We start from the raw sequence: 27,020 nt of genomic DNA, 5'->3' as shown, positions 1-27,020 counted from the left end.
TGGTAGCATGTTGAGCAGCCAGGCTCATCTCAATGTTAGCTGTAGGGGAGTTACACAGAGATTCAAAGTGACTAGTATTCAAATAAACACTTAGACACATGGTTTCTTGAATAAACGTATTAATTTATCAGTCAAAATAAGCCTTCTTCAGAAGGGAGCAATATAAAAGCAACACACAAATACACTCCAAAACTACACACTCAGTTTCTAAATCAGCAAAGACCCTTTTGAAATGGCCAACAGTCACAACCTACACCCTCAGGTGACTTCAATAGTTAGGGTGCTGGGGACATTAATATCTTACTATGGCATTTAGAACTCTCTTAAAACTTGGTCAAAGGAAAAGGTTATTAGAACAAACAAGAGACCACAAATATACTTAAGCAGGCACATACTTTTGGGTCCCCTAAGCAGAGTCATTCAGTATAACAGGCTAAGCCAAAGTCAATGGGCAAAAGTCTTATATGGGCTGAAGCACTTCTGGTAGGTAAGTAGAAAGGTATTTGCACAATGTTTTCGAAGTCTTTGAAGAAAAGAAGAATCGACGTAGGGCCACATGCTGTTTAAGCTTGTGAGTAGTAGAAGATGCAAGAAACTCTACAATGAGAGGCAAGTTCTCTCAGACTTTACAGTACCTTTGTATTGAAGAAAAAGTGCAGCAGATGACTCTTGTTCCTGTGCAGCTCTGCAGATCTCACTGTTCCTGGGCCTCAATCGTGGGGACAAGATGGAGGACTTCTGGGGACTCCTGCAGTGCAATGTGACGATCACCGCTCGCAACCGACAATCTTTCCAACTAGTGGCACTTTGGCGTTTCAGCTCGCCATGACTACTGCAAATAGCAACACTGTGGTTTTGGGCTGTCGAGATAGACTTTCCTTGCTTACTGGGTCTTGCACTCTGTTGAGGGGCTCAGACTCGATCAGTCCTTCTTCCTGGGAGTCCGAAGGATCTTCCTGGAGCTCGTGGCCAACTTAAAAGCAACGCACACAACAATCTGGTGTTCCTCTCCCTGGCGTTTCGGTTTCCAGCAGCAACTCTGCGGAAATGCAACCAGCTCCGAGAGAATGTCCAGGTGGCTTACTTTGGAGTTGATTGGTCCCACCAACTCAAAAGGGAGAAGTAATCCTTGCAGGGGCTTCTCTGTCGATACAAATGTGGAGTTTCAGCACAGCAGCAGGGCTTCACTGGGCAAACCAACAGTCCACGAGTTGTATCAGGTGTCCTCTTCAAGAAGTTCTTCGGTTCCTTCGTCCAGTGGTCTACTGCCTTCCAAGCCGAAAGCCTCGCCTTTTATTCAGTTCTCTCCCATTCATTCCAGCCTAGCTGTCAGTCACCCAGCAGGGTGGCTGTCCTTGCCGGACAGTCAGCGGGCCAATCACCATAGCGTGCATTTGGGTCTCCTATGAGACTAAGCACAGGGAGTTTACGGCACCTGCCTCACTTCCTGCCCCCACCAGACACCCTGGAGCTAGAGGCAGGCTTCACTCGTGAATCTTGCCAAAGGCAAAGGGACCAAACCTGGTTTGGCATGCACAGTAAATCTCAAGAAGGACCTTTCCACAAATAAATGGCGAAAAAACAAGACCGGGCCATTTTGACAACAATGGCACCCTTGGGTGCTTTACTGCAGCTGCGAACGCAGCCCGCGGTAAATGCACACCACGGTAGTTTAAAGTAAACCACTGCCACCAGCCATTCATCGAGGAAAAGGTAACATAAAAATTGTTACATGAGAAGCTAGACAAAGGGGATACTAATTAGACCCTCCAGCACCCTATTGTAAAATATTGTGTGCTGGGTCTAGAAAGCTACAAATGGAAGTAAAGACAATTTCACTTTACTGCTCTGGGAAACAGTAGTTTATCCCAGAGAAGGTATTTAAACCTTTTGGAAATCTGAAAGACTTCCCTGTGTCACTGCACTGAAGGTGCTGTGTGACACAAGGTAAAAGATGATGTCTATGGAGTTTGTCAGACTCCACAACCAAAAGAAACACAGTGTTAATAAATCACATTAAAATACATGAGAGATCGGGAAAAAGGGGTCTCACTCTCTCCAGGTAAAACAAATCAAGTCCTCAAAATCCAGCAAAGTTGCTGGGTCTCTCTAAGGTGGAGAGAATTAGCACATTTCTGAGAATTCTCCCTAACACTCTCCTTGTCAAGAGGTGCTTCGGCAAAGGCCAGAGGGGTTCCCACCCTCTTTCTTGTAGTGATAAGAGTTGGGCTTTAACTCCCCCTAATGTATAAGGGGTCTGAGGGGGCTGGTCGGAACATCTTCTCGATGCGCGGGTTGACTGCCCGTGTCAAACTGGGTGTAAGCAGAGAGGGCTGAATGCGTCTCTGTACTGATTGTAATGGGGATGAATTGAGTTGCCGATTTTAGATTCCCAAGAATGTCCTCCACAAAGTCTTTGTCGACTTAGGCGTCTTGGGTGTCTATCTTGAAGTGTTCTGGTGCCTATAGGAGCAGGCCATTATATTGCAACTGGTTGTCTAATGGGGAGTCAGCCACCTGTGGGTCGGTGTGATCTGGGGACTGGACGACGTATACGTCTGCATCATTGTTGTCGTCATAATATTGGTCCATGTCCACTGTGTTCCCTTCGTCCTCTGGGTCAGTGTATGTGGAAGGGTTTTGAGAGCTTGTGTGCTATGGTAATAAGTGTCTTGGCCTAGATTCTGATGTGACGAGGTGATAGCCTGCGTGGTGTCTAGGCAGGCTTTTTTGGCAGTAGGATGAGTGACTGTTACCCTGCTTTGTGGAGTTCCCTGAAGGTTTTGGAGGACCTTGCGGTGGTCATCAAAGCAATGTATGAAACAGAACATTCCCCTCATGACTTTGTCAAATTATTCTGTGGTTCATTGGCAGGAGCTTGGCAATACACAGGGAGGAGGAACAGGTGTAGGTGGGGTATCTGGTGAAAAGAGAGGGGTTGGACCTAACGGACAGGGAATAGCCACTTAGTACATTTCGTTTCTAAAAACTTTTTATTCTCATAATAAATTCATATGCAAATGCTAAAACATTTCAATAAACAATTAAATGTAAATTCGACTGATTCACTCCTACCATTCATACTGTTATTATTTTTTATAACACACTAGTGACATGTGTATATTTTGGCCTCATATATAGAAGGCCTCTTGTTCTATTGAGACAATTCCACAAAGGTCCTCCATCCACTGTTCTGATGGTTCTGTCTGTGCGTGCTTATCACACCGACATTCGTCTACACGTGTTTTAGTTGTCTATTTTCGGGACGTGAATATTCGTCGACCCTTAATTCATACAGCCTTCTTCAGGACAAGATTAATGGGAGTTTGTTTATTCCCACAGATATCAAGTAGGGTGAGTATCACCACTTAGAATAGAATCCAATTGATTCTCTCTATTTATACGATCTTTTGGCCCTTTTATTTCTTCAAGAGGGATTCTTCGCAACTCGGATAGTTACAACTGGGTTAAGTTCAATTCTGAATCCAGAGAATTTTTCATAGCAGGACGCCTTTGGTAGCGACCATGAAGTAGATATTTTGAGCAATTCTGGTAGTTCGATTTGTTCGTTCTGGAAGCCCGCAGTGCTCTGTTTCGTTCTCTCTCTTCCGGCGCCGGAATTTACAGTCTGAGTCTGAGTCGAATTTACATTTAATTGTTTATTGAAATGTTTTAGCATTTGCATATGAATTTATTATGAGAATAAAAAGTTTTTAGAAACGAAAATTGAACATTTATTGGTATTCATGAAAAAATAAATGTACTAAGTGGCTATTCCCTGTCCGTTAGGTCCAACCCCTCTCTTTTCAGTATATAACGCCTGAAGGACCTGGGACTATCAGCAGGCACCCCTTTTTTGTATAAAATGGTGGGGTATCTGGGGCAGGGGTTTTCATATGGTGCATAGCCCCTGAAAGGAAGGGTGCCCTCTGGGGTAGTGTAATCCCTGCTTTTAGTAGCCTGTGATTTTTTTAACCTTGGGGTGTCGAAGACTTATGGTTTTTCGACGTTCGGGATTTTAGGAGGGTGTGGGGAACGTGTTTCTTAATTAACTTGCTTAACTTTGAGCTTTTTAAGCTTTTTTTGAAGGCCCTTGAAGTGTCTTTCGACGCCCGGTCGTCGGCACCCGTGGACTTCCCAGATTTAGACGTGGCGTCAGAAACTGGCTTTCATCTGTTTAGGGGGCATGTCGTGTGGTGATCGAGAATGCGATGGTCCACAGGACAGGGAGTGTTCGCACCTTCCCCTCAACACCCGTGTGGCTTACCGGTTGGCAACATGGTCAACTTTCGGCCGTGGGGGATGTGCTTGGTATGATGGGACTTGGTAGTGATTGAGTCGCCGAGTGTCGTCCCCGTAACAGAACCGCTGGCCTGCCTGTTGGGGTCAGGGGCTTGCACGCAGGAATTTGACGAATTGTGATCGCCTTTAGCGTCACTTAGGACACTGATGCTGCCATCGCTGGAGGCTCCCTCGATGTCCATGGCAGCCTCGGCCTGCATGGCGTGGTGGGCCCAGCGCTTGGTTTTGCGGTCCTTTAGAGTATTTGGCCTGAACAGTTAGCAAGACTTGCACTGTCCTTTGGCATGATCCCTGGGGAGACAAAGGTTTCACACTCAGTGGAAATCCTTCCAGGGAAACTTCCTGTTACAGGAAGGGCAGAATTTAAAAGGAGCGTTCTCCATTATGTAAAAGGATGGCAGCGTGGCGAAATAAATGGGAGTAATGGGGAATATGCATTCTCTTAGAGAGACTGAAATATGAACCTCCGGGCCGCTCTCCCTTCTGTGCAGGGCTGAGACCCATTAAGGCCTTGGAAGGCCGTAGACAAAGGTTCGTCGAGACGGGAGTTGCGGTCGTCAACGGATAGTCTTGTCCTTGAAGCCGTTGCTGGAGATCTTGTGGTTAACAGTTGTCGAAAGGACAGAAAGCAATAGCAAGTTAATCTTTAAAGTAATGGCGTCAGCCAAGATGGAACTCTGCGATATGCACCCGACTGCGATGGCGGAAAAAAACTATTTGAGGGCCCTCGATGCGTGAAGGACATGGGTACAGTAGACGTCACAATCGGGATAGTATTACTGGCATGCCCTGTCGACGTCCCTTTTTGAGTTTTGAAAACAACATTTTTTAATACTCAGCGGCTACCAATAGATTTCGGCCTATGCATAGCATGTGATCCAAGCAGATCCACAAGCCTCAGAAATATATATGTGTGTGTGTGTGTGTGTGTGTGTGTGTGTGTGTATCTATAGGTTCAGTTTGTTTGTACCATGTTAGCCAAGTGTTAAATAGAATGTTGATCCAGAAGAAAACGACGAGCCAATACCTTAATTAGGCTAACAAAGTCATTACTTTTGCATATTTGCAAGCTTTCGTGCAATATCTCCACTTCCTCAGGCAGAGATGAAATGAAGCATTTGGAAAATATCACAGCATTAAAGCTTCCATAGTCCCTCCTGCAGATACCCCATTATCTGTGCCTGCTGCAGATACCCCATTATCTGTGCCCGTCTGTAACCGATTTGTAGTTTTGCTCAGAAAGGCATGTGGATGTTCAACTCGTCCACACATTGCAATCTTCAAGGCCTAAATGGTACACTGTGCTAAATAGGGCAAAGTGGAGAGCAGGGAAAACTAATGAAAAAACAGCCCACCATGTTAGTGTGCTCTCAGGAAGGCAGGAGGGGTTGGTTAGGTGTCAGTCGTCGTATCTGCAGTCCAGTTGAAGCTTGGTAGGTCAGCCCAGTCACTTTACAAGATGACTGGCAGCCCAGTCATCAACATATCAGGCGTGTGCCTCTAGGTGTCTGTCAGAGGAGATATACAGCCAGTTTAGGTGTTCGGCCTGTGACCTGTGGAGCCCAGTGTGGCAACTTTGTGTCAAATACTGTATCAGGACTGTATTACATCGCAATCAAGAGGGGTAGGGTTTCACTAGGGACACTAGGGACAAGGGCCATGGAAAGCTTATGGCAGATGGGGCTGTGTTGGAGGGAGTTTGACAACAATGAATTGCCTTAGAGAGGCTGGTGGGGCTGGTGCAGTGCCACTGTAATGTCTGTGAATGCCTTCGGAAACTGAATGATGGAAAGCGTCAGGCCTTGATGTTGTGATCCCTGTATCTCTACGAGTGAAAAAGGTGAAAGTCTGTTAGTTAGAATAGTGACTCGTAAAACTGCGATGTCTGTTCAAGCCCCCTGCCAGTGCATTGAAAATGTGCATGCATTTGAAATCATAGGGTCTTTCGGACTTTGTCAGTCCTGAAATTACCCCAGAGTACAGCAATCTTGAGATCTTCAACGGTATGATTAGCTTCTGAAAAAGGCTCACCCACTGGACTCCCGTTAGTACATCGCTTCACACTTTGACGATGGAGGTTCATGTGTTTATGTAGAGCTTGCCTAGTTTCCCCAACATAGTAGCCATGGCCGGAACATTTCATGCACAAAATCAAGTAAACAATATTGCTGGATGCACATGTAAACAGTACTATAATTTTGTAGTCCTGCCCCATGTAGGGTATCTTGATTGTGTCTGAAATGTTGATATGCGGGCAGGTTAGGCATTTTGTTTCTGCAAGGCACAGTTCCATAATCTGTGCTATATGTGAGTAGTTTGCTTCTGACCATCATTCCCTTCAGATTGGCTGGTTGTCTAAAAGCGAGGAGCGGCATCTCCGGAAAAGCATCTCTCAGACAGACGTTCATCTTGTTGCAGCATGGGTTGGAGTTCCTTAGCAATCTTGCGCAGGGCTTCGAGCTCTGGATTGTATGCGACTACTGGTAGCAACCGGGTTTGTGTCTCTTTCACTCTGTATTTTAAGAGGTTGCTCCGGGGTATCCGTGTTGCCATGTTGATCTGGCTGTCCACAATTCTGTGGTTGTATCCACGGTTTATCAAGTCTGATCTCAAACTTTGCATGTTTTTATCCCGGATCGTTGTTTGAGCATATATGTTTGTATTTTAATGCTTGGCTGAATATTGTAGCATGTTTTGTGTGCACTTCAAGTAGCTGGCACGGTCAGTTGGTTTGCGATATACTTTGGTCTGTAGCTGCCCATCTTTTATTGTTATGGTGGTGTTGAGGAAATGTAAAGTACAGGAGAGTCAGAAAGTTTAAGGTTGATTATTGAGTGCAATTCATTCATTTATTTTATTGTTTGCTTGTTAGGTGGTTATACAATAAGAAAATACTGTTTCAAAGTGCCTGCGGTGCAATGGAGGAAGCTGGAGTGGGAAATGCATTAAAATACATTAAAAACACAATAAGGTAGGAGGAAGGTGGTCAGTGCTCTGGAGTCTGAGCTCATGGGTGAGCCACGATGAAGTGCTAGGAATGTTGAGTGCTACACGGCTTGGAGCTGTGAGGGGTGTAAGTGCGTGAGGGGTGTAAGTGCGAGCCACCAGGGCGGTGGGTGTAAGTGCAAGTGCAGATAGACAGGAGCTGGGCCAATTGGGTGCAGGAGGTATGGGCCCAGAGGATCCATAAGGGCCCAGGACACCAATCGCAAAAACTGTGGGATTAGCAGGGGATAGAAGAAGGGAAGGAGGAGGTAAAGAGGAGAGTTAAGGAGCTTCCGCAAATTTTAAGAAGATCCTGCTCAGGGAGCAGAGCGGGGGCAAGGGCTAGGCTGTTCAATAGCAAGGGGCCATCTGAGGAAAGTGAACAACCACCTGCCCTCAGTTTTGCAAAGCGCTTTACACGAGAGATATAGCCAGAGGAGCGTAGTGGTCTAGAGGGGGGGGGGGGTATTTAGTAAGATAAAATTGAAGATATGGTGGTCCCCGGTCCCAGACCGCCTTGTGGAAGATGCAGAGGAATGTGAATTTAATCTGTGCAGCAACCGGGAGCCAGTGAAGACTTTAGTGCAGTAGAGATGTGGTCCCTGGGCTTATGGCCAAGGATAAATCTTTCTGCCCTATTCTGGATTAACTGGAGGGGTCGCAGAGTGGAAGATGGTAGATTCAGGAGGAGGCTATTGCAATAGTCAAGCATAGAGAGCACCAGGGCTTGGGTCACACTGAGCCTCTGGGGGAAAGTGAGAAAAGGGAGAATTCCTTTGAGAAGGAAGAGCTGGAAGTGGGACTTCTTGGCAATGTCCTGAGTGTGAGGGAGGAAGGAGAGAGAGAGGAGTCGAAGATGACTCAAGATTTCTGGCTTCAGAAGAGGGCGCAGGGAGAGAGCCCAAAGGGGAAGGCCAGAGTGAAGGGAAGGAGGAGGAGGGAGCAGGTCCCGATGGGAAGGATCTCAGTTTTACAGGCATTGAGGCAGAGATCATTGGCGGTGCACTAGGACTAGATGGCAGATAGCCAGTCAGGGATGATGGAGGGTGCAAAGGGGTTGGCAGGGAGTTTGAAAAAGAGCTGTGTGTCATCTGCATAACACTGGAAGTTGGTAGAGAAGGAGGAGATGCAAGGTAGATGTTGAAGAGCCAGGGGGAGAAGATAGAACCATGGGGGACACCACAGGTGGAGAGGGAAGTAGGAGAGGACAAAGTGCCCAGGATGACTTGGGCAGAGCGGTCAGTAAGGAAGGATGTCAGCCAGTCCAGTGCCTGTTCCGAGATACTAAGATTATTGTGGAGCCTTCGTAGGAGTATGGAATGGTTGACTGTGTCAAAGGCAGAGGAGAGATCGAGAAGGATAAGGACAGCTGGGGAGTTGGAGTCCAGAGATGCGAGCAGTTCTTCACGGGTGTTCAGAAGAGCAGTTTCCGTGCCTCAGGATGCTCGGAATCCAGATTGATGGTCGTGGAGACCACTAACAAGTTCAGTGTGCGTGTTAAGTTGGTGCAAAACCAACTTCTGCAGTTTCCCCAGGAAGGGGGTGATGAGAAATAGGGCAGTAGTTGGCAGGGCAGGTGGGATCTGATGAAGGATTTTTCATGAGTGGGCACACAAGGGAGTGCTTAAGGGAGGAGGGGAAAGAGTGATTGCAGAAATCAAGGAGAGCGGTCAAGAGAGACAATGTTATCCTTGATGGTCCTGGATGAGCAGGGGAATACCTGCACTGATGTGGGTTGCCGCAAGTTCTGTGTTGTACCAGGTTTTACGCTTAGAGGCAGATTTCAGGCGGATCCTCATGACTGGGGCAAGAATGTCGAAAGTATGGGTGATGGAAAGGTGGAGGTTGCTGAGGGCAGAATCAGAGGTAGAGTCAGAGGTGGGGGGTTGAGAGGGGATGAAGGTGGAAGCGAAGGCAGCCACAGACACGTCTCATCCGGCAGATGTTAGCAAACTAGGTTGGGGGGACTGTCAGGGGGCCAAGGGGATTCAAGTGAGAGGAGAGGAGAGAATGGTCAAACACGGAAAGAGGGGTGTCTACTGGGGTGGGGGGGGGGAGGTCAGAGTGTATGAAGGCATCCAGAGCGTGTCCAGCTGAGTGGGTTGGCCCAGAAGGGAGAATGAAAAGGGAAAGCGAGGTGCAGAGGTCAGTGAAGAGCATGGATGCAGAGCCTGGGGAGTCCAATTGGATGTTAAAGTCACCCAATAGGAGGAGGTTGGATGTGGATGAGAGTAAGGAAGAACAGAAGTCAGCCCGTTCAGAGAGGAACAGGGTGGTGGTGCCTGGAGGCCAGTAAATGGTAGCAATGGTCAGGGTGGAGATGGGAGCTATGACCAACTTGCCAACTTGCACACTTGCACGCCAGACTTTCTTTTTTTTATTATTATTAAGTTTATTGAATTTTATAGAAAACATACAAGCAACAAACTTCTCAGCATTGTAATCGTAGAACTCATTGCATAGAATCCACACCCCATATCCATCCCCAACCTTCACAGAATCTAAAAAGCAAAACAGGCCAACTTATTATCACATGTCATCCAAAAACCCACCCCACATATCAAACAATTTCAACTTTTTGTTCCTGCGAAGGATAACCTTCTCAATTCTGGCCACTTGCCTCAAGTCCTCCACCCATTCTGAACAGGTCGGCCTCTCATCACATTTCCATTTTCTCAAAACAATTTTTTTCGCAGAATTTGTAGCCCTAAAAAACCAGCATTTCTGTGGATAAGTGAGATCTTCCACTTTATCATCCTCACCCAAGATGATAGTGTTATAATCAAAATCCTCTTGCAGTAATAGAACCTCATTAATCTTTTCAGTGACACTCCTCCAAAATGTCCTCAGTTCATAACAGTCCCAGATCAAGTGTTCAAAAGGAGCCGGCATCATGCTTACACCTCCAACAGGATTCTGAGTCAATCATCCCTCTCGCATAAAGTCTCTGGGGAGTCCAAAACACTCTATTAAGAATTTTGATTTGGCGGCATTGTTCTCCAAGTTGGTAAGAGCGCAAAAATTCCCCATTGAGCCCAATGGGGAATGGGGCATTCCCGAATGCGCTCAGTGGGGAATGGGGAATTTCATTACCGCCAAACCCGTGATCTGGCGCTAATAGCGGCAGGGGTTTGGCGGTAGGGCTAATACCGCTGGCGGTAATACCGCCAGCATTACCACCCAACTCGTGATGAGGTCCATAATCTGGAGACTGTATGGCCTCCTTCTGTTATATCATATGCGGTCCCCAATACTTAATTCATCCTGGCTCCATCTTGGAGTTTTGGCCATCGCCTGTCCATTTCCCTGATCATGCTCATATACACATTAGGAATTGATTGTCCTGTGTATATTCCAAACTCGCTGACTAAAGTAGGGAAGTCTATACACTTGTCCCCTTGAATCAAATCTCCTAACTTTGCAATTGCTTTTTGTATCTGTGTTGTCCTCAACAGGATTCTCCACAACTACAGAGCCAACTGCTCTTGAGGTTCACTCCTGTAATTTTGGGTTGTCCTAAATAGGACTTCTCCCACTCCTAGAATCAAATGCTCTCCATCGCTACTTCTACAACAAATTAAGAAATATTTCTCTCTCCAACAATAATACATACCCAAGGACAAATCTTGCCCTTTAAAGGACTTAATTCAAATATAGAGCAAAACGCATATACTAACAAGGACCATAAGAGACCCTCTCTTACCAACCCTGTATCACACTCAGAATACTTCTTGCCAACACTAAGTGAAAGCAACTTAGTACCAATTAACTAGTATCAATGTAATTTTTTGGACATTTAATACCAAGTTTATTTCAGTTTGTGCCTCCAACAATCATTTCTGTTATTGTATTTCAAGGTGCGGCTAACCTGCTTTTTGATTTAAATATGTTTGCATTTGCCTAAACAATTAAACTTCTTTTTGTCATTTAAACTCAAATTCATCTACCTCTTGTGAAAATGTTGTAATACTGAGAAGCGCAACAGCAGGGCCTTCTCTCCTTTTCCAACTTTGCAATTCCCTTGCTCTCCCAGTACTTCTATATCGGTGTACTGCGCACTGCTGATTACCAATTACTCCTGCCAGGGCAACGCACGGAGAGCAGGGGTCCCCAGCAGTTCTGAGCCATATATCAACACCAAGCTTCAATAAACGGGAGGCCTGGGAGACTGTGCTCCTTTTGTCCACAACGCCTCCTTCAAGAAGTACTGTTTTACATTACATTGGCTTGTATACCCGAGAAATGGTCTATGATGTCCAGCAGGTGTAGTAGGTTGGTTTTGGGTTGGCACACCTACAATAGCATGTAATCTGCGTAGAGTGTTATCAAGTGTGCTGCTCCGTCTATCACTATTTCCGCCTCTCTGTACTACATTCTGAGGAAGACCGCCTGCGGCTCCAATGATAACATGAACAGCATTGGCAACAGCGTGCAGCCTTGTTTGGTACCTTTGTGTATTTTCCACGCTTCAGATATTTGCCTACTGGTTTTTACCCTAGCTTTGGGTGCAGCATAGATCAGCTCCATCCATCTCACAAACCTTGTGCCCATTCCAAAACAGAAAGTCTCCAGCAACCAGCCCCACCCGACAGAGGCCTTAACAGCATCTAAGGAAGCGACCGCCTATTCCGCAGACACATAGTTAGTACTGTCCAAGTACTGTCTATTACACTTCTCAGATTCCACGTGGTATTGCACCTCTGGAAAGTATCCCGTTTGATCTTGATGTACCAGACTCCAAATGACTCTTAAGCAAGTTTGCTAGTACCGCCGCAAGGATCTTGTAGTCCTGGTTCACCATGGAGAGTGGTCTGTATGAGCCGCAATGTTGTGGGGGCTTACCTGGTTTAAGGACTGGTACTACAACAGATTCTTGCATGCTGCTTGGCAGCTCTCCCAGTTTTTATGCTTCTCTGTATACTTTCAGGAGCTTGGGTTCTAATATGCACACGTATGCTTTAAAGAATTCTCCCGGGAGCCCCTTGTTAGGCAAAGCTTAAATGCAGTACCCTCTGGGAACACTACAAACAACTATGACTACAGGTATAGGCAACCCAACCTTTGGTATAAGCTTGCACTACACAGTTTTGGTAGCGTGTTGAACAGCCAGGCGTATCTCAAGAGGGGAAATGGGAGCTGTAGTGGAGTTACACAAAGATTCACAGTTACAGGTATTCAAATAAACTCTTACACTCAAGGTTTCTTGCATAAACAATTATTCATTTATCAGTAAATTATAAAGCCTTCTTTAGAAGGGAGCAATATACTATAACATACAAATACACTTCAATACTGTACACTCTGAGTTTCTGAATCAGACAAGACCCTTTTGGGATGGCCCACAGACACAACCTACACCCACAGGTGACTTCAACGACAAGGGTGCTGGGGACATTAATATCTTACTGTTGGCATTCAGAACACTCTTAAAAAGTTGGTGAAAGACAAAGGTTATTAGAACACAAGAAATTACAAATATTCATAAGTAGTGCAAATACTTTCAGATAGCAATTAGAAGAGTCATTCAATTCAACAGGCTAAGCCAAAGTCAATAGGCAAAAGTCTTTGTATAGGATGCAGCACTTTAGGTAAGTAAATGTAAAAGTCTTTGCACATGTTCTTAGGAGTCTTTGATGAAAATAAGAATCAAAACGTAGGGCCACAAGCTGATTAGGCCTGTGAGTTGTGGAAGTTATAAGCACTTCTACAGTAAGAGGTAAGTTCTCTTAGATTTATTTTACAGTACCTTGGTAAAGAAGAAAAGATGCAGCTGATGACCTCTAATCCTGTGCAGCTCCGCAGATCTCCCTGTTCCTGGGCCTCAGTCGTGGGGACAAGAGGGAGGATGTTGGGGGACTCCTGCACTGCACCGGGACTGGCAACCGGCAAACTTCACTTTCAGTGACTGTTTCGCGTTTCGGCTCCTCGCGGTACAGCAAATAGCAATAAGCGTGATTCCTTACTTCTGGGGTCCCGCAGTCTGCTGAGGGGGCTCAGGCTTGGTCAGTCCTGCTTCGTGGGAGTCCGGGGTATCTTCCAAAAGCTTTAGGCCAGCTTAAAAGTAACGCACACAATCTGGTGTCCCTCTCCCTGGCTATACGGTTTCCTGCAGCAACTCTGAGGAAATTCACCAGCTCCGAGATGGGTGTCCAGGTGGCTTACTTTGAGTTGATTGGCCCACCAACTCAAAGGGAGAAGTCGTCCTTGCAGGGGCTTCTTTGTCGATACGAACTTGGCAAGTAGTCACTGCAGCAGGGCTTCACTGGGCAAACTAACAGTCTAGGGGTTGCAGCAGGCATCCTTTTCAAGCTCTTCTTCGGTTCCTTCGTCCAGTGGTCGACTCTGCCTACCAAGCCAAAAGACTCACCTTTTATTCAGTTCTCTCCCATTCATTCCAGTCTAGCTGTCACTCACCCAGCAGGGTGGCTCTCCTTGCTGGACAGTCAGCCAGTCAATCACCACAGAGTGCATTTGGGTCTCCTATGACACTAAGCACAGGGAGTTTCGGGCACCTCCCTCACTTCCTGCTTACCCCAGACACTCAGGCGCCAGAGGCGGGTTTCTCTCAGAAACCCTGCCAAAGGCGAAATGAACAGAGACCAAACCTTTGGCATGCAGAGAAACTCTCTAGAAGGACCTTCTCACAAAGACCTGGTGAAAAAAGAAGACCGGACACCATTTTAGCAAAGATGGCTGTATGCCATTTTGAAAAAGATGGCTTTCACGGTTACTTTACCAGAGCAACGGTCGCGGTAAATGCAAACCAAGGTAGTGTGTGCTGGGTCTAGAAAGTTACAATGCTAAGTAAAGTCAATTTAACTTTACTGCTCTGGGAAACAGGAGTTGATCCCAGAGAAGGTATTTAAACCTTGGGAAATCTGGAAGACTTCCCTGTGCCACTGCACCGAAGGTGCTTTATGGCACAGTTGTAAAAAGATGATGCCTATGGGGTTGGTTAGACTCCCTAACCAAAAGAAACACAGTGTATAAAATCACATTCAAAATACATGAGAGAGTGGGAAAAAAGGGTCTCACTCTCTCCAGGTAAAAAGAATCAAGTCCTCAAAATCCAGCAAATTTGCTAGGGGTATCTAAGGTGGAGGTAATTAACACATTTTTGGGAATTCTCCCCAACACCCCTAGGGTCCCGGGGTTTTGGCTGTCGGGAGTTTTGCTATTACTGCGCTAATTTCCTCCAACGTAAGCGGGGCGTCAAGCTGGTCAGCTTGTTCTGTCTCCAATCTAGGTATTTTAATTTGTGCTAAGGCTTCACCAATGTCCCCTTCCCTCGCTAATTTGGCAGACGAGTACATGGATTCATAGTACTTTGACAAGGTCTCATTGATCCCTTTCAGCACTTCCCTCTTGAATACCCATGGCCGTAATCTCTGAGGTGTGTCTCCCTCTGCATGTAATCTTTGTGTATACTTTGCATAATCAAATTTACCAAGCCTATCCCATGTCTTTACACATTGCTGGCGTAGCTCTACCAGTTCAACCGATTCCGTGCCTTCCAATCCCTCAGTGTACTCTTTCTGCGCGATAGCCTTTTCTGTGTCTGTCAAAATCTGCTGTATGTTCTTTCTGAGACACCCCATCTTCAGGATCCCCGCTCCATGCAGGACCACCTTAAAGGTGTCCCACAGGGTGCCCATCTTTGTGACACTTCCAGTGTTGGTATCGAAAAACTCTTCGATCTTATCTTCCAGGTAGCTGCTAAAATCATTTTCTTGGAAGGCCTCTGCTTTCAGACGCCAGGTGGGGAATCGGAGGAGGTCTCCGAGTGGGGACACGCCATGTTGTCATTAATGGGGCGTGGTCAGAGAGGACTCTAGTGCCAAACTCGGTCTCCATGTACTCACCCAAAGTCTCCTTCTCCATGAAAATAAAATCTATTCTGGTGTATACCTCATGCGATGCCGAAAAGTGGGAGTAACCTCTATTTTCTCCATGTTTCTCCCTCAAAATATCTACCAATTTTAAGTGGCCCAGGAGGGAGCCAATGGCTCTAGCCAGTGGTGCCGGTTTCTATTTCTTATCTGATCTGTCTAGTCTGGGATTAAGTCTGCAGTTGAAGTCGCCACCCGAGATCCAGTTGGCCCCTCTATATGTAGACAGTTTTGGAGCATAACGAACGGAAGAACCTGGTGGCATCATGATTTGGTGTGCATATGTGTTTATGAAGCACACCTCTCTATTTTCCAATAGGCCATGTACTACTGTAAACCGACCCTCATCCTTTTTTAATTCTAATAGTTGGAAGGGAACGGTGGGAGCAATCCAAATAAGTTCCCCTTGGGCGTACGCTGAGAATGATGAGCCATCCCTCTTACCACCCCATTTGCTAGCTATCGTGATTTCTCTGTCCAGTGTAAGGTGCGTTTCCTGTAACCGCGCAACCTTTGCCCCCATTCTTTTCAAACATGCATACAGTTGTAATCTTTTAACATAACCATTGCGTCCTCCAACGTTCCAAGTAACTATATTCAAATCATCCGTTCTGGCCATTGGGCCTGCATTTTCCCACGGCCCGTTCCGGTATTTTGACCCCTGCCAGCGACACCCCCCACTAAGCAATAAAGCATCATGGGTCTACATCCTCCTCCACTGCACCCTTGAGCGGAGACCCAGACCCAGGCCCATGCGGCCCCGTCTACATTTCGAATACACCATGCTTCTAGAACCACCTGCCTTTTTTTCTTCCCCCTCCCTTCCAACAAACTAACTTTAATAGTCCCAAAACAGTTCTCAACAACTGACCAGCAGGACATAACCCATTCAGGCACAGTCGCTTCTCCCAGACCCAACATCTAACCCCCGGATACCATGCAGCAGCTAGATGCTCCACAATTAGCATCCTAAATCCTAACTGGGGTTATTGGCTCTGCCCACAGCTATGAGCTTGAGTCACCTGCTCTCGGTCTTGGTGTTCCTTGTCCATGTGTCCTGCTGTCCACTTACTATCTGAACCAATGCGGACCAATGGGCTGTGCGTCGACTCGTCACAGGAATACCTACTAAGCCGCATTGTTATTTCTACCTGCCAACTGCGGCAATCCCTGCACATCCATCCATGTGTGTGCTTCCGTCGGGTTATCAAAAAAGTGACACCTTTCATTATGCAGTACCTTCAGTTTAGCTGAATAAATCAACATGTATTGCAGGTTTACTCTCCTTAATCGTTCTTTAGTAGGGCCAGAAATTGCTGCACTAGAGCTGTGTAGTTGGGGTATATTGCCAACCTCGAAGAGCCCCTGGTGATCGTTCCTCCCTCTCTCGAGAAGGCTAGGATCCTCACGATGTCTTTATAATTCATAATCTTTGCTATCACAGGTCTCGGCAGGGAGCCAGGTGGAGGTTTATTCGCCAGGGATCCGTGTGCCCTCTCGACACTGAATCCTTGTGTTAACGTTCCCGGCCCCACCTCTTGCAGCAGCATGTTTTCAATGATGGTCGTGGGGTCTCTGCCTTCTTCGCCTTCCGGGAGGCACAGTTTTCTAAAATTATCCCTGCAGGCCCTTCCTTCAGCATCCTCTGCGCAGTGTTCTAAGATTTTCACCCAGTCAAGAAGGTCTGCCACCTGGGTCTGGGTGCTGGTGATGTTGGTCGTTTTGTCTTGGACTTGCTGTTCATCCGCGCTCAGTCGGTCCGCTATTACGTGTACATCTTGACGCAGTAATCCAATGTCTATTATTACTGCGTCTATTTTATGTTCCAGTGTGGCTTTTGGTGCTGCAATCACCACCAAAATTGGGCCTTCTTCTTGTGGTCTTATATGTACTGGTACCTCCGCTGTACTCGGGCTCTTTTGAGGCGCTGGATCATTGCTTTCGCTGCGGGCGTAAGCCTCCATGACTGACTGGCTTTGCCCTTGTCCGGCATTTAAATTTGTGTACTGACCAAAGTAATGCAATTATTTGTGGCACAGTCAACATTCTCTTTGCAGCGACTATGTGCTGTAAGTGTTGTACCACTCGGTTCCTTTGCACCTAATTGAATACTATTAACTTTTCCACCTTCCCTGTTGTGATATTGCTGAATCAACACCATTCTAACAGGGTGTTATGGTCTTACTTGTACAGACAGCAACACTAGGTGCAGGTGCCCACCTCTAGGCATCCGCATATTGACTTCGCCCTCGTTTTGCCTTATGCCTTTGATTAGAGTATGTTGGAGCTGATGATACTCCTGCACCTTCCGTGTTGGGCCGTTTCCGTCTAAACCAGGGCGGCTCTCCTCGAGTATCAAAGTGGCCGGGAGGCTTTTCCAAAGGGAGGCCCCCGCTGAAGACAGGGATCTGCCCCCAGCTCATTTCTTTCAAAAATGACTGACCCTGAGGGAGTTAGAAGTAGAGGAGCGAAGGACTCAAGAGGGGAGGTATTTACAGAGGGATAGTTGAAGGTATTTTGGACCCAGGCCCCAGAAAGCCTTGTGGACAATACATAGGGTTTTAAATGTAATCCTTGCATCAACTTGGTGCCAATGAAGGGATTTCAGAGCTGGAGAGATACGATCGCAGGGCTTGAGGCCAAGGACAAGTCTTGCAGTCCTGTTCTGGATTAGCTGTAAAGGGCGGATAGTGGAGACAAGTAGATTTAGAAAGAGGCTGTTACAGTAGTCCAACCTAGAGAGAACCAGAGCTTGGGAGACAGTGAGCTTCTGTGGGAAGAAAAGGAAAAGCAGAGTACCTCCAAGGAGGTGCAGTAGGACGTTTGACTTTTTAGAGACATCAGAGATGTGTGCGAAGAAGAAAAGTGTGGAGTCAAAGATGACCCCGAGATTCTTAGCTTCACAGGAAGGGGTAGGCGGAGGGCCAAGGGAGGCCGGCCAGAGAGTGAGGGGAAGGGATGGTGCAGATGTACCAATGAGGAGAATCTCAGTCTTGTTGGCATTTAGACAAAGATCGTTGGTGGCACACCAAATTTGAATGGCAATTAGGCGATCAGAGATGAGGGAAGGCGTCATCAGCATAGCACTGGAGGTTTGAGCAGAAAATGGAAATGCAGTAGACGAAAGTGGCTAGCTATTGGTTGAAAAGCCATGGCGAGATTGTGAAGGCCTCACAGCAACCGGAGTGCCAGACCAGCCGAAACTCCCTGATCTAGCGCAAACTGGCCGCTCCGTGTTCCCCACATCATGAACAATAGGGAAGGCACTGGTGCTGGTGTCTGCGTTCCTCCAACTAGCCAAACTATTGCACTGCATCTAAACCAGCTTGATACTGCATTGTGGCCTAGAGAAGCTACTAGGCCCCAAGCGTCTGCTCAACGCTGCACCCCAAACTGAATCTCTAGACGGTCACTCGCCGACTAACTTGGGGTTACAACCATGGCTCGGCCCAGCTAGCCAGAGAACTGCCGCATCATTGACTGCACATCAACGCACCTTGGTTCACCAATTCAACGGCCATAGCCCGCCAAATCAATCCGCTGGAGCGTCACTCACCGGCCTCGCCCTGTAGCCAAACCACGACTCACCCTGGCTAACTGAAGTGTTCTTGGGACCGCCCTGACCTACATCATTGAACCACCTCTGTTCGACCACAGAGAGCTTCGGCATTCGACCCGACTAGAAGCCACTTGCTGCCACGGCCTCCACGGTCCTAGGTGCCTGAACTGAGCCTGATCAGCTCTGATGCGTCAGCCCATCAAGAACTGAATCCAGGTACTGTGACACTGAACTGCCCGCACGGTCCACTTAAGACCATAGAGAATAGTTGTCACAATTACTTCCGTTTTCAACCAAATATCCTTTTTAATTATAGTACCTTACCTACCACCCCTGCACCTATGCTCAGAGTGCTACTTTCTTCAGTCTGTTGCATCTCCAAAGTTATCTTTTCTGTTCTACGTGCAGGTAGTGTGCTTTATTAAAGTGTTTATATTTTTTTATAGGACCTTGATTGGACATTTCCTGTATTTTGGACTGTGATACTGTGCTGTTGGGTCACTACTGGTTCACCTTCACACCCCTCTCGAGAGTATAGCTTTCACTCGGCCAGCGTTACCACAAAAGGGAAGAAGGTATATCTCTTGAGTGTCCCGGTTTTACCTTTATTATTGTGTTGTGTTTTGGTTTGTAGAGGTGCGAAGGCTGAGTGGGTCATTTTACCCCAACTCATCCTTGAACGCCTGCAGGGCAAAATTCAATTAGTCTCAGGACTCTCTAAATGTCTTGACAACAGTGGCGAGGCAACAAACTGTCTGGTTATCTTCTCAGACCACTGGGAAAACCCATGCATCATTCACGTCTGACTCCTAAACCTCTAGAGTATGAGATAAGTGTCCTCTGAGCATTGGTGGACATGTGTTTACAGAAGAAATGCGGTTTAATGAGAATTGATCTCTGCAACGGTTCCCGTTCCCAGTGTCTTGTCCATAAACTGTGACAGCCCAGGTGTGAAGATCCAGCCACAACTCTCAGATTGTAGAAGGCAGAGCCCAAAATAGATTTGACCCGACTAAATAACCCAGTCAGCCTGGAGCAGTCTGTCTGTCCCTTGCTCCGATGCCGGCAGCAGGGAGTCAAAAACGTTTAGTACTGAATGTGCTGTGTACGTGATGCCAGATGCTGATCAAATCGCCAAGCTTGACCTTGTGAAACATTTTTTCACTGAGACTTCTACCTTCCAGTCTGCACTGTCCACAGGATTGGCATTTTCAGATGATACCACAGTAGGTACGATCAGATATGCAAGCTGGGATCCACCTGCACTGAGCTTGCCAAACTGAGGTAATCTGTCTCCAAATCAAATATTTTCATGAAAAATTTAGAAATGGAAATGTAAACTACAGCTACACACTCTTTAAGGTAGACATCAGGGTGTCGTTGTCCAGGGATAAGCCACCCTGGATTCCCAAGCGGGATGCCAATGGAGCTGCTGGAAAGGAGAATTTGAGATTTAGGTTTGTAATAATGTCCGACATCCTTGAAAATATACCATCGCCTTACTTAATTTCCTTTCCTTTCTTCTACAGAGGAGGTCCAGAAAGAAGAAGGGAATAATAAGGATGTGGCAGATGAACATGAGAGCTCTCCAACTAGATGTCCTTTTCTTTTTTATAGGATCTGATCCAGCTGCTTCTGAGACACCTGTGCCTAACCCCCCTGAGCCTGTGACACCATCACACATGCTGCGGTTTTGCGATCCCTCTTTCCCTCTATGCCAGTGCCTCTGAGCCAGCGATTTTTCTAAAACAAACACAAAATGGTAAAATATAGCCATGCATTTCTGTTTGCCCACTCCCTTCCAAATTTGCCTGACAGAGTGAGGTTATGCTGCCTTCCCAATATGACTAAGTGGATTCCTCTCATTTCCACTTACATATGTAAGTGTGTGGATTCTAGGGCAAGAGTGTCTGGCCGCCGCCTGGACTGAGCTCCCTATGCTCATGCCATTCTACATAGGTATCCAACAGCAGTGTACATCCATGGCAACTCTGCCATATTGAAGAGAGGGTGGTTTCTGATGTCCCACAAGACAAGATAAGTGACTTTCTTGCTACAACCCACAAGTGCACGGAAGTATGGCCCTGGTTTCTTGCATGCCACCCTACTAAAGGGGAATTATCCAGAGAATACTTGAGAATTCTGTCAAGGATGTAGACAACCTTGCAAATAGTTAAGAATGTGATGAGGAACAGGGTTGAGAAGGTAATGCCGATACAGTAAAATTCTATGAGGAAATCTGTGTAGGTCAAGGAGAAGAAATTGGATCCCAGGATGTCAAAGATGCGATCATGTACAGACTAGATCGGTCCGGTGGCCTTTTTCCTCGCATTACATCCTATGAATGTATTAACTTTTAAAATGTCACACAGTAACTCACATATGCTACACTTTTTTAAAGCAAAATACAAAGGTTGGGATAACATACAAATCACCTGGTCAAAAGTAAAAGAAAGAACTCTTACCATAAACACCAACTCCGCATAATCGATGAGGAAATGAAAGAGGTAGATTGTGAGAGGAGTCTTTGAAAGAAAGAAAAAAAAAAGGACAGTCACCACAGGTTACGAATGAGGTGCCCCTAATTCAGTCACTTGGCCCACCTCCCTTGCCTTGGTTTTTAGCAATGTTCTTTCATTAGGTGTACATCTTTAACATTACATGGGACACTCATCCCAAAACTTAAGGCTCCTTGCACGGTTGCAGAGGTCTGGTGTGTACCAAGCAGTGACCACAGATGCAAACAAACAAAAACAGTTTTTCTGTTACATCTCAGAAATCAGGTTTATGAAGGAGGCCACCAGGAGCCTTAGATACATCACCAAAGAGTGGGGTTCTGCACATTACTGGGTAGTTCTCAATTTGAGAAGGGCCATAGAACCTTTACTTCCTCATTATCATGAAGGGCCATAAAGACCTTTTCTGAAACAATTTAGACTAGGCATTGGTAGGATAACAAAAGCTTGTGCTAAACAATAGCATACTGTAAACATACACTATTACAATACATATGCAGGCCAATGTAGAGCAGTTTAACAATAAGGTGGATGCAGGCAAAATAAATCTATATATTTCATACGCTTAACAATTATGACTGGCCTTCAATCTACCCCACAATTTCGGTCATGGACCCCTGTGTTGTGTGTGTTTTCCATTGCAAATGCAAGTCTTCAACCTGAAACTAAAGGTTATTTTTCTGCACTTAGTTCAGATACCGATTAACAAACACTAAAAACATCAGGGCAATAGAGAAGTCAATTGATTGATCAACATATCAAGCCTTCCTGTTATTCTCTTGGGGTTTCTGGTAAAGAAAACGGAGAACGATTTTGGCTAAATTAGTAAAGTTTAACAAAAACACAACAGATAGAGAGTTCACTGTCTTCAGGTTCTTTACTCTTAAAAGGAGGTGTCCTTGTACTTGCGACATACCTTCAGGGGGACCCATTCAAATCCTCCCTTTCATCAATATTTTGTTATTTGTTAGGTTTATAGCTCCCGCCTAGATATGCCTTTTAATGGAGGACCTGATTACAGTAAATTTTCATATGATACTCGTTGAATTAGGGATGGGAAACTACAGAATAGAAAAACATGCACAGAAATAAGGATCATTTACTCAACTCTGGGACATTGTCTGAAGCTGATAGAGTGACAGACCTGTGAAGCACCAAAACAGATTTGGACTCTAGGAAGATACCTCATAAAACATACCCTATGAAAACTGAAAAAACAAGGTCTACTTGGTAGCTTGTAAAACAGGGGATACTTATGGTTGATTAGAAACAAAAGGCACAGAACTCACTTATGCACAATGTTGAGGCTGTAGACACATAAGCAATCTTCACATTTATGATGGTAACAGGAGTAAATGTATTAACCTTTACAGAAGTCAAAGTCTAACACAAGAGCAGCCAGCCATTGAATGGAACTCTTCCACCTCAACTCTTACAAATGACCCTACTCCACGTTACATCAACCTTTCACCACATGTTATTGCTATCCAGAAACAAACAAAGAAAACAAGAAATATTGTCAAAGGCATAAACATAGAAAAACATGACCAATTGCCTTGAGCCTCCAGGAATACACAAGGTTTAAGGCTATGGTCCAAAAGTGAGCACAACAAGAAGAGCCTTGAGATTGGTGGTCCTAAGGTTTGGACTAATAGGGAATTGTGCTACTTGATGGACCTATAATGGGTATGAATAAAATGGGTATGAAGTAGGGGCCAATAAGATGATTGTCCGAACGTACACATCAATAGTGTATCAATGGGGTTGATGCCACAGTGAGAGTAAAAACTGGAGATACAAGTCACATAAGGTTATATAGCTTTTACTTTTACGTTCGTCAGCGAATTAGACATTTCAGAGTATTTACATGCCCTTGCAGTCATGTATTCATACTTTTCACCAGAGAATCAAGGAACAAGGACGTAAGGGTATGATAACTGTCTGGATGTATGGCTATTTTTAAACATTACCTATTCCAAGGAAAGGCATGCAACAATGCCAGTAGTGATACTCTGAAGAGGTTCATTACAACGTCTGGTTATTTGATACAAGTGAGATGACAGTAGAGAAGCATATTGTGAATTAGAAGTTTGGCCAATTGGCAATAGGTGCTGAAAAGCCAAGATATTGGAAAACCTTTTGGCTTTTCAATGGGGTCCAAGGAGCACAAGAGGAGGATGTTCCAAAAAGAAAGCCATGACATAAAGTAGGACTTCTTTCCACTTAGGGGAAACTTGAAGAGCAGAAAAGAACCTTTACAAATCAGAACAAAGACAATAGAGGCAAACATGTTCCCTAAAACAGAAGGGCTGGTGTGCTTTGAAAATAACCTTAAACTGGACTCTGTATTCTACTGTATGTTTGGGGGAAATATGATCATATCTGTGTGCCAGTAACTAATTTAATAGCAGAATTATGAGTGAACTGAAGGATGAGTAACAGGAAGCCGACCACCTCCAGATGCCAAGACTAACCAAACATAAATGGGGTTGGATAACTGGACCCTAGCGGCAGGAGCAGCCATTAACTCAAGGCTGGATTATGCCAACATCTTACATTGGAACCTCGGTCGCCCCTCTTACCTAAATCACCAAACTTATAAAAAAAGGTGAAATGTGGCAGTTTGTCTGATCTGCAGGCTGCAGGTAAAAGACCATGCGCATGCAGCCAGGATATTCCCACATTGGCTTGATGTTAACCACTGGGTGTTATTTAAGATAGCTTGCCTTGGTTTCTAATGTATTAACTTGCTGCCAAAGAATATCATTGGGAAATAATAGGGAAAAATTATTTTCCACATCTACTCAGAAGTGTCAGCTAAACGCTTTTCTAGCGCAGACCTTTGAACTGGCCTCCGAGTGTGGGCATTCATTTCCCAATCAAGTGGTAAAATCCAGGAATGCCTTGCTCACAGAACTCTGGTTTACAAACATTCTGCTATCATTTGATCGTGGTTTAAGACCCTTCATTGGGCGTAGGCAGCTCAGTGACTTAGTGCTTTCATCCTAAAGTCCGGAGAAGGCAAAACAGCTAGCAGCAATCATGTGCACCTGTGCAGAGTGAAAGTTCACAGTCCAGCATGAAGCCAAATCACTGGGAGGCTGGAGTCGGCTGGGAGTGTTCACATCTCCACACCTAAACAAAACGAGCGCCAGACATCCACACATCAGTTCCCTGACTTAAGTATAACGTGGGTTGGATTGTACTCATCCAGTCTCCTATTTGGTATTCTGCTAGTGAAAAATAGGGTAGTACGATAATCACAATCTGTGCTCTGCATAGTTAGTGAAAAGTGACCCAAGTCTGTAAACTAATCAGGGCAAGATCTATTTATACATCATCAATAAGTAGACAGTAAATTAGACAGTAAATGGTGGAAATAGAGTGGTCCTTTTGGATAGGATTAAGTCCAATAATCTGACTGGAATACCAACCTCATGTAGGTGAACAAAAAGATGGAAGGATGGAATAGTTGGAAAATTGCAAAAGCAGCCTTTACATCACATTATCATTGCCAACACGGCCACGTTTATGGAAGTTACGAAGAGCAGAGAACAGGAGAGAGATTTAAAAATGGGGAAAGCTTGAATGAAAATGCAGGAGGCAAGTAGGGGAGGTGGATTCGAAACAGTTACAGATCTGAAGTGTGCCATGGTTTGAGAAGCTGGAGCTCAGTACAGATCGAAGAAAGAAGAATAACGCATTAAGCTATATTTTTCTCAAAGCAGTCAGATATTTGCTCTCATTGCATCAACATGGACAATGGTGAAAGGCAAAGAAGTAGTGAGAATACGAAAGAACACCAATGACAAGTGGGTGGGACTAGATTAAATCACTGCCACTAGTAGGTGCCAAATAATTACTTTTGTACACATTTGTCTTTTTTAAATGGCTAGTTATTGCTGGTCATTCATAGGGTGCAATGTCTTCCATCACAGGGTTAGGTCAGTGCCAAATAGAGGGTAAATGGAAACACATAACTCTGAAAACGGATAAACATGCAGCATGCTTGCAGAAAAACAAATAATTGCCCAGCTGTTAGAAAGTTTTGTAGATGTACAGTATAGAGACAATCAAAATGCCAGTATTGCGACTGTATGCACACACTCATGATGACTTTGGCCAAATATTGGCACTATTGCCCCTCTAAGAACGCACACCTGCGATGTCTTTGCCAAAAAATTACTAGCATTTGCCCATGTAAGGACACCTGTCTATAGCGTTGCTCAACATTGCCAGTATTTGCCATTTGAAGGACACACCAGCGATGGCTCTTCCCAAAAATTCCAGCATTTGCCCATGTAAGAATATCCAATGCGTTTCATTAAGCATAGACATAGTAGAAAGACTGAATAGCAGTCTTTTAGTAGGACTATGTTTAATGTTAAAAGGTTTTCAAACAGTGCTTTAACAAATCCCATAGACATAGTATATACCTTTGAAGCCTGAAAACATTTGTGAGTTAAGACTATTACATTTTGCAGACTATTTATTACATTAAATATAGACATAATAAAAAGACGTTGAATCATCAAAGTTAACTGAGATAGTTTTACTATGCCTCCATAATATGATTGTGTTGAAAAGACTCACTTTTCACGCCTCCCTCACCCCAATGGCCCTCACTTACCTCTGCATGCATATCCAGAGCACACAGCAGATACCTACATTTGTCTCACAAGCTACACTACTTGCTCAAGTGGATCCCTCCACCCATGCCTATTGGATTTCATGGCAGCTGTGATTTTACTGTGGAATCCAATGGCTGGAAGGTTTGCCACTTCTGCGTGGGAGGCGGGGATGGATGGTGGGGAGCGCAGGTGACCACATAATGCTCAACAGCTTCACTGCCGACGCCTACTAAAAGTATATCAAAAAAGGTGCAACGAGTGCAAAAGATAGTGATGCTTTCAACGTTACTTTTCCAGCCAAAGACATTGATCTTTAAACATTTTAGGCATAGGTCCTACAATGAAAAGAAACAACAAGACATGAAAATGATTGTAGAAATGGGAATATGGGATTCAGTACTGGGGAGGACGAATGTGTCATTGAATTTTCATTAAATATAGGTGCCGGGGCCACGAAAATGACAGAAGGTGTGGCCATCTAGGAACCAAGGATTGTGAGGCATGGGACCATCCAGGAGGCATGGAACGTACAGCATTATGGTTAAAAAGTTCAAAGCGCATCAGTAATTGATATTATAAAGACATGTGAAAAAGATCGCATCAGCTCTCCACAACAAAGATTTAGTGAGAGGTGAAGGTACAGTTTAAAGGGGATACACCCGCCTACTTGACTTTTTAGGCACTTAAAAGATTCTATTCTTGAAGCTGCGACCTTACATTGCACACATATCAATCCTGATACCTTGTTACTGAGTATTTTTTTCATCCAGAAAACAATTACTGGTATACACATAGCCTGAACCCTGCTCACTAGCCAATGCGACTCCTCTGCTTTATTATTAAAGTAGGAAAGCACATCAGCACACCCGGCAAGGCAGGAGCCGAGGTGGAACTACCATGTGCAGTTTAAGGAACATATGTTTAAGAACTAATACGTTTTTCAAACATACATTTTACTTTCTAAGCAGCCTAGGGAAGCCCTGCTTGAAACTAGCCTATGTCGCAATTGTTAAAAAAAAGATTGCAAATGGACTGGTTCATTTACCACAGACAGGGCTCAAGTCGAGGGTACACGCGGGGGGACGGAGTCCACCCACTTTTTTCAGAGGGTGGACTCTGTCCCCCCCCCCCCAGCTAA

At 45.3% G+C, this 27,020-nt stretch overlaps 1 protein-coding gene across 1 annotated transcript in view; it reads right to left on the bottom strand.

Moving 5' to 3' along the window:
- PIGU (phosphatidylinositol glycan anchor biosynthesis class U) overlaps positions 1–27,020 on the bottom strand; it is a 700,531-nt gene that overhangs the window by 635,800 nt on the left and 37,711 nt on the right. Inside the window, exon 3 of the mRNA XM_069652261.1 lies at positions 21,201–21,260. Within this exon, the coding sequence (XP_069508362.1) occupies positions 21,201–21,260 (60 nt within the window). The remainder of the gene's footprint in view (positions 1–21,200; positions 21,261–27,020) is intronic.

Source organism: Ambystoma mexicanum, chromosome 3p (assembly GCF_040938575.1).
Source record: "Ambystoma mexicanum isolate Mex_15411 chromosome 3p, UKY_AmexF1_1, whole genome shotgun sequence".
NCBI classification, from domain to species: Eukaryota; Metazoa; Chordata; class Amphibia; order Caudata; family Ambystomatidae; genus Ambystoma; species Ambystoma mexicanum.
This window is presented reverse-complemented; position numbering and strand designations above follow the sequence as displayed.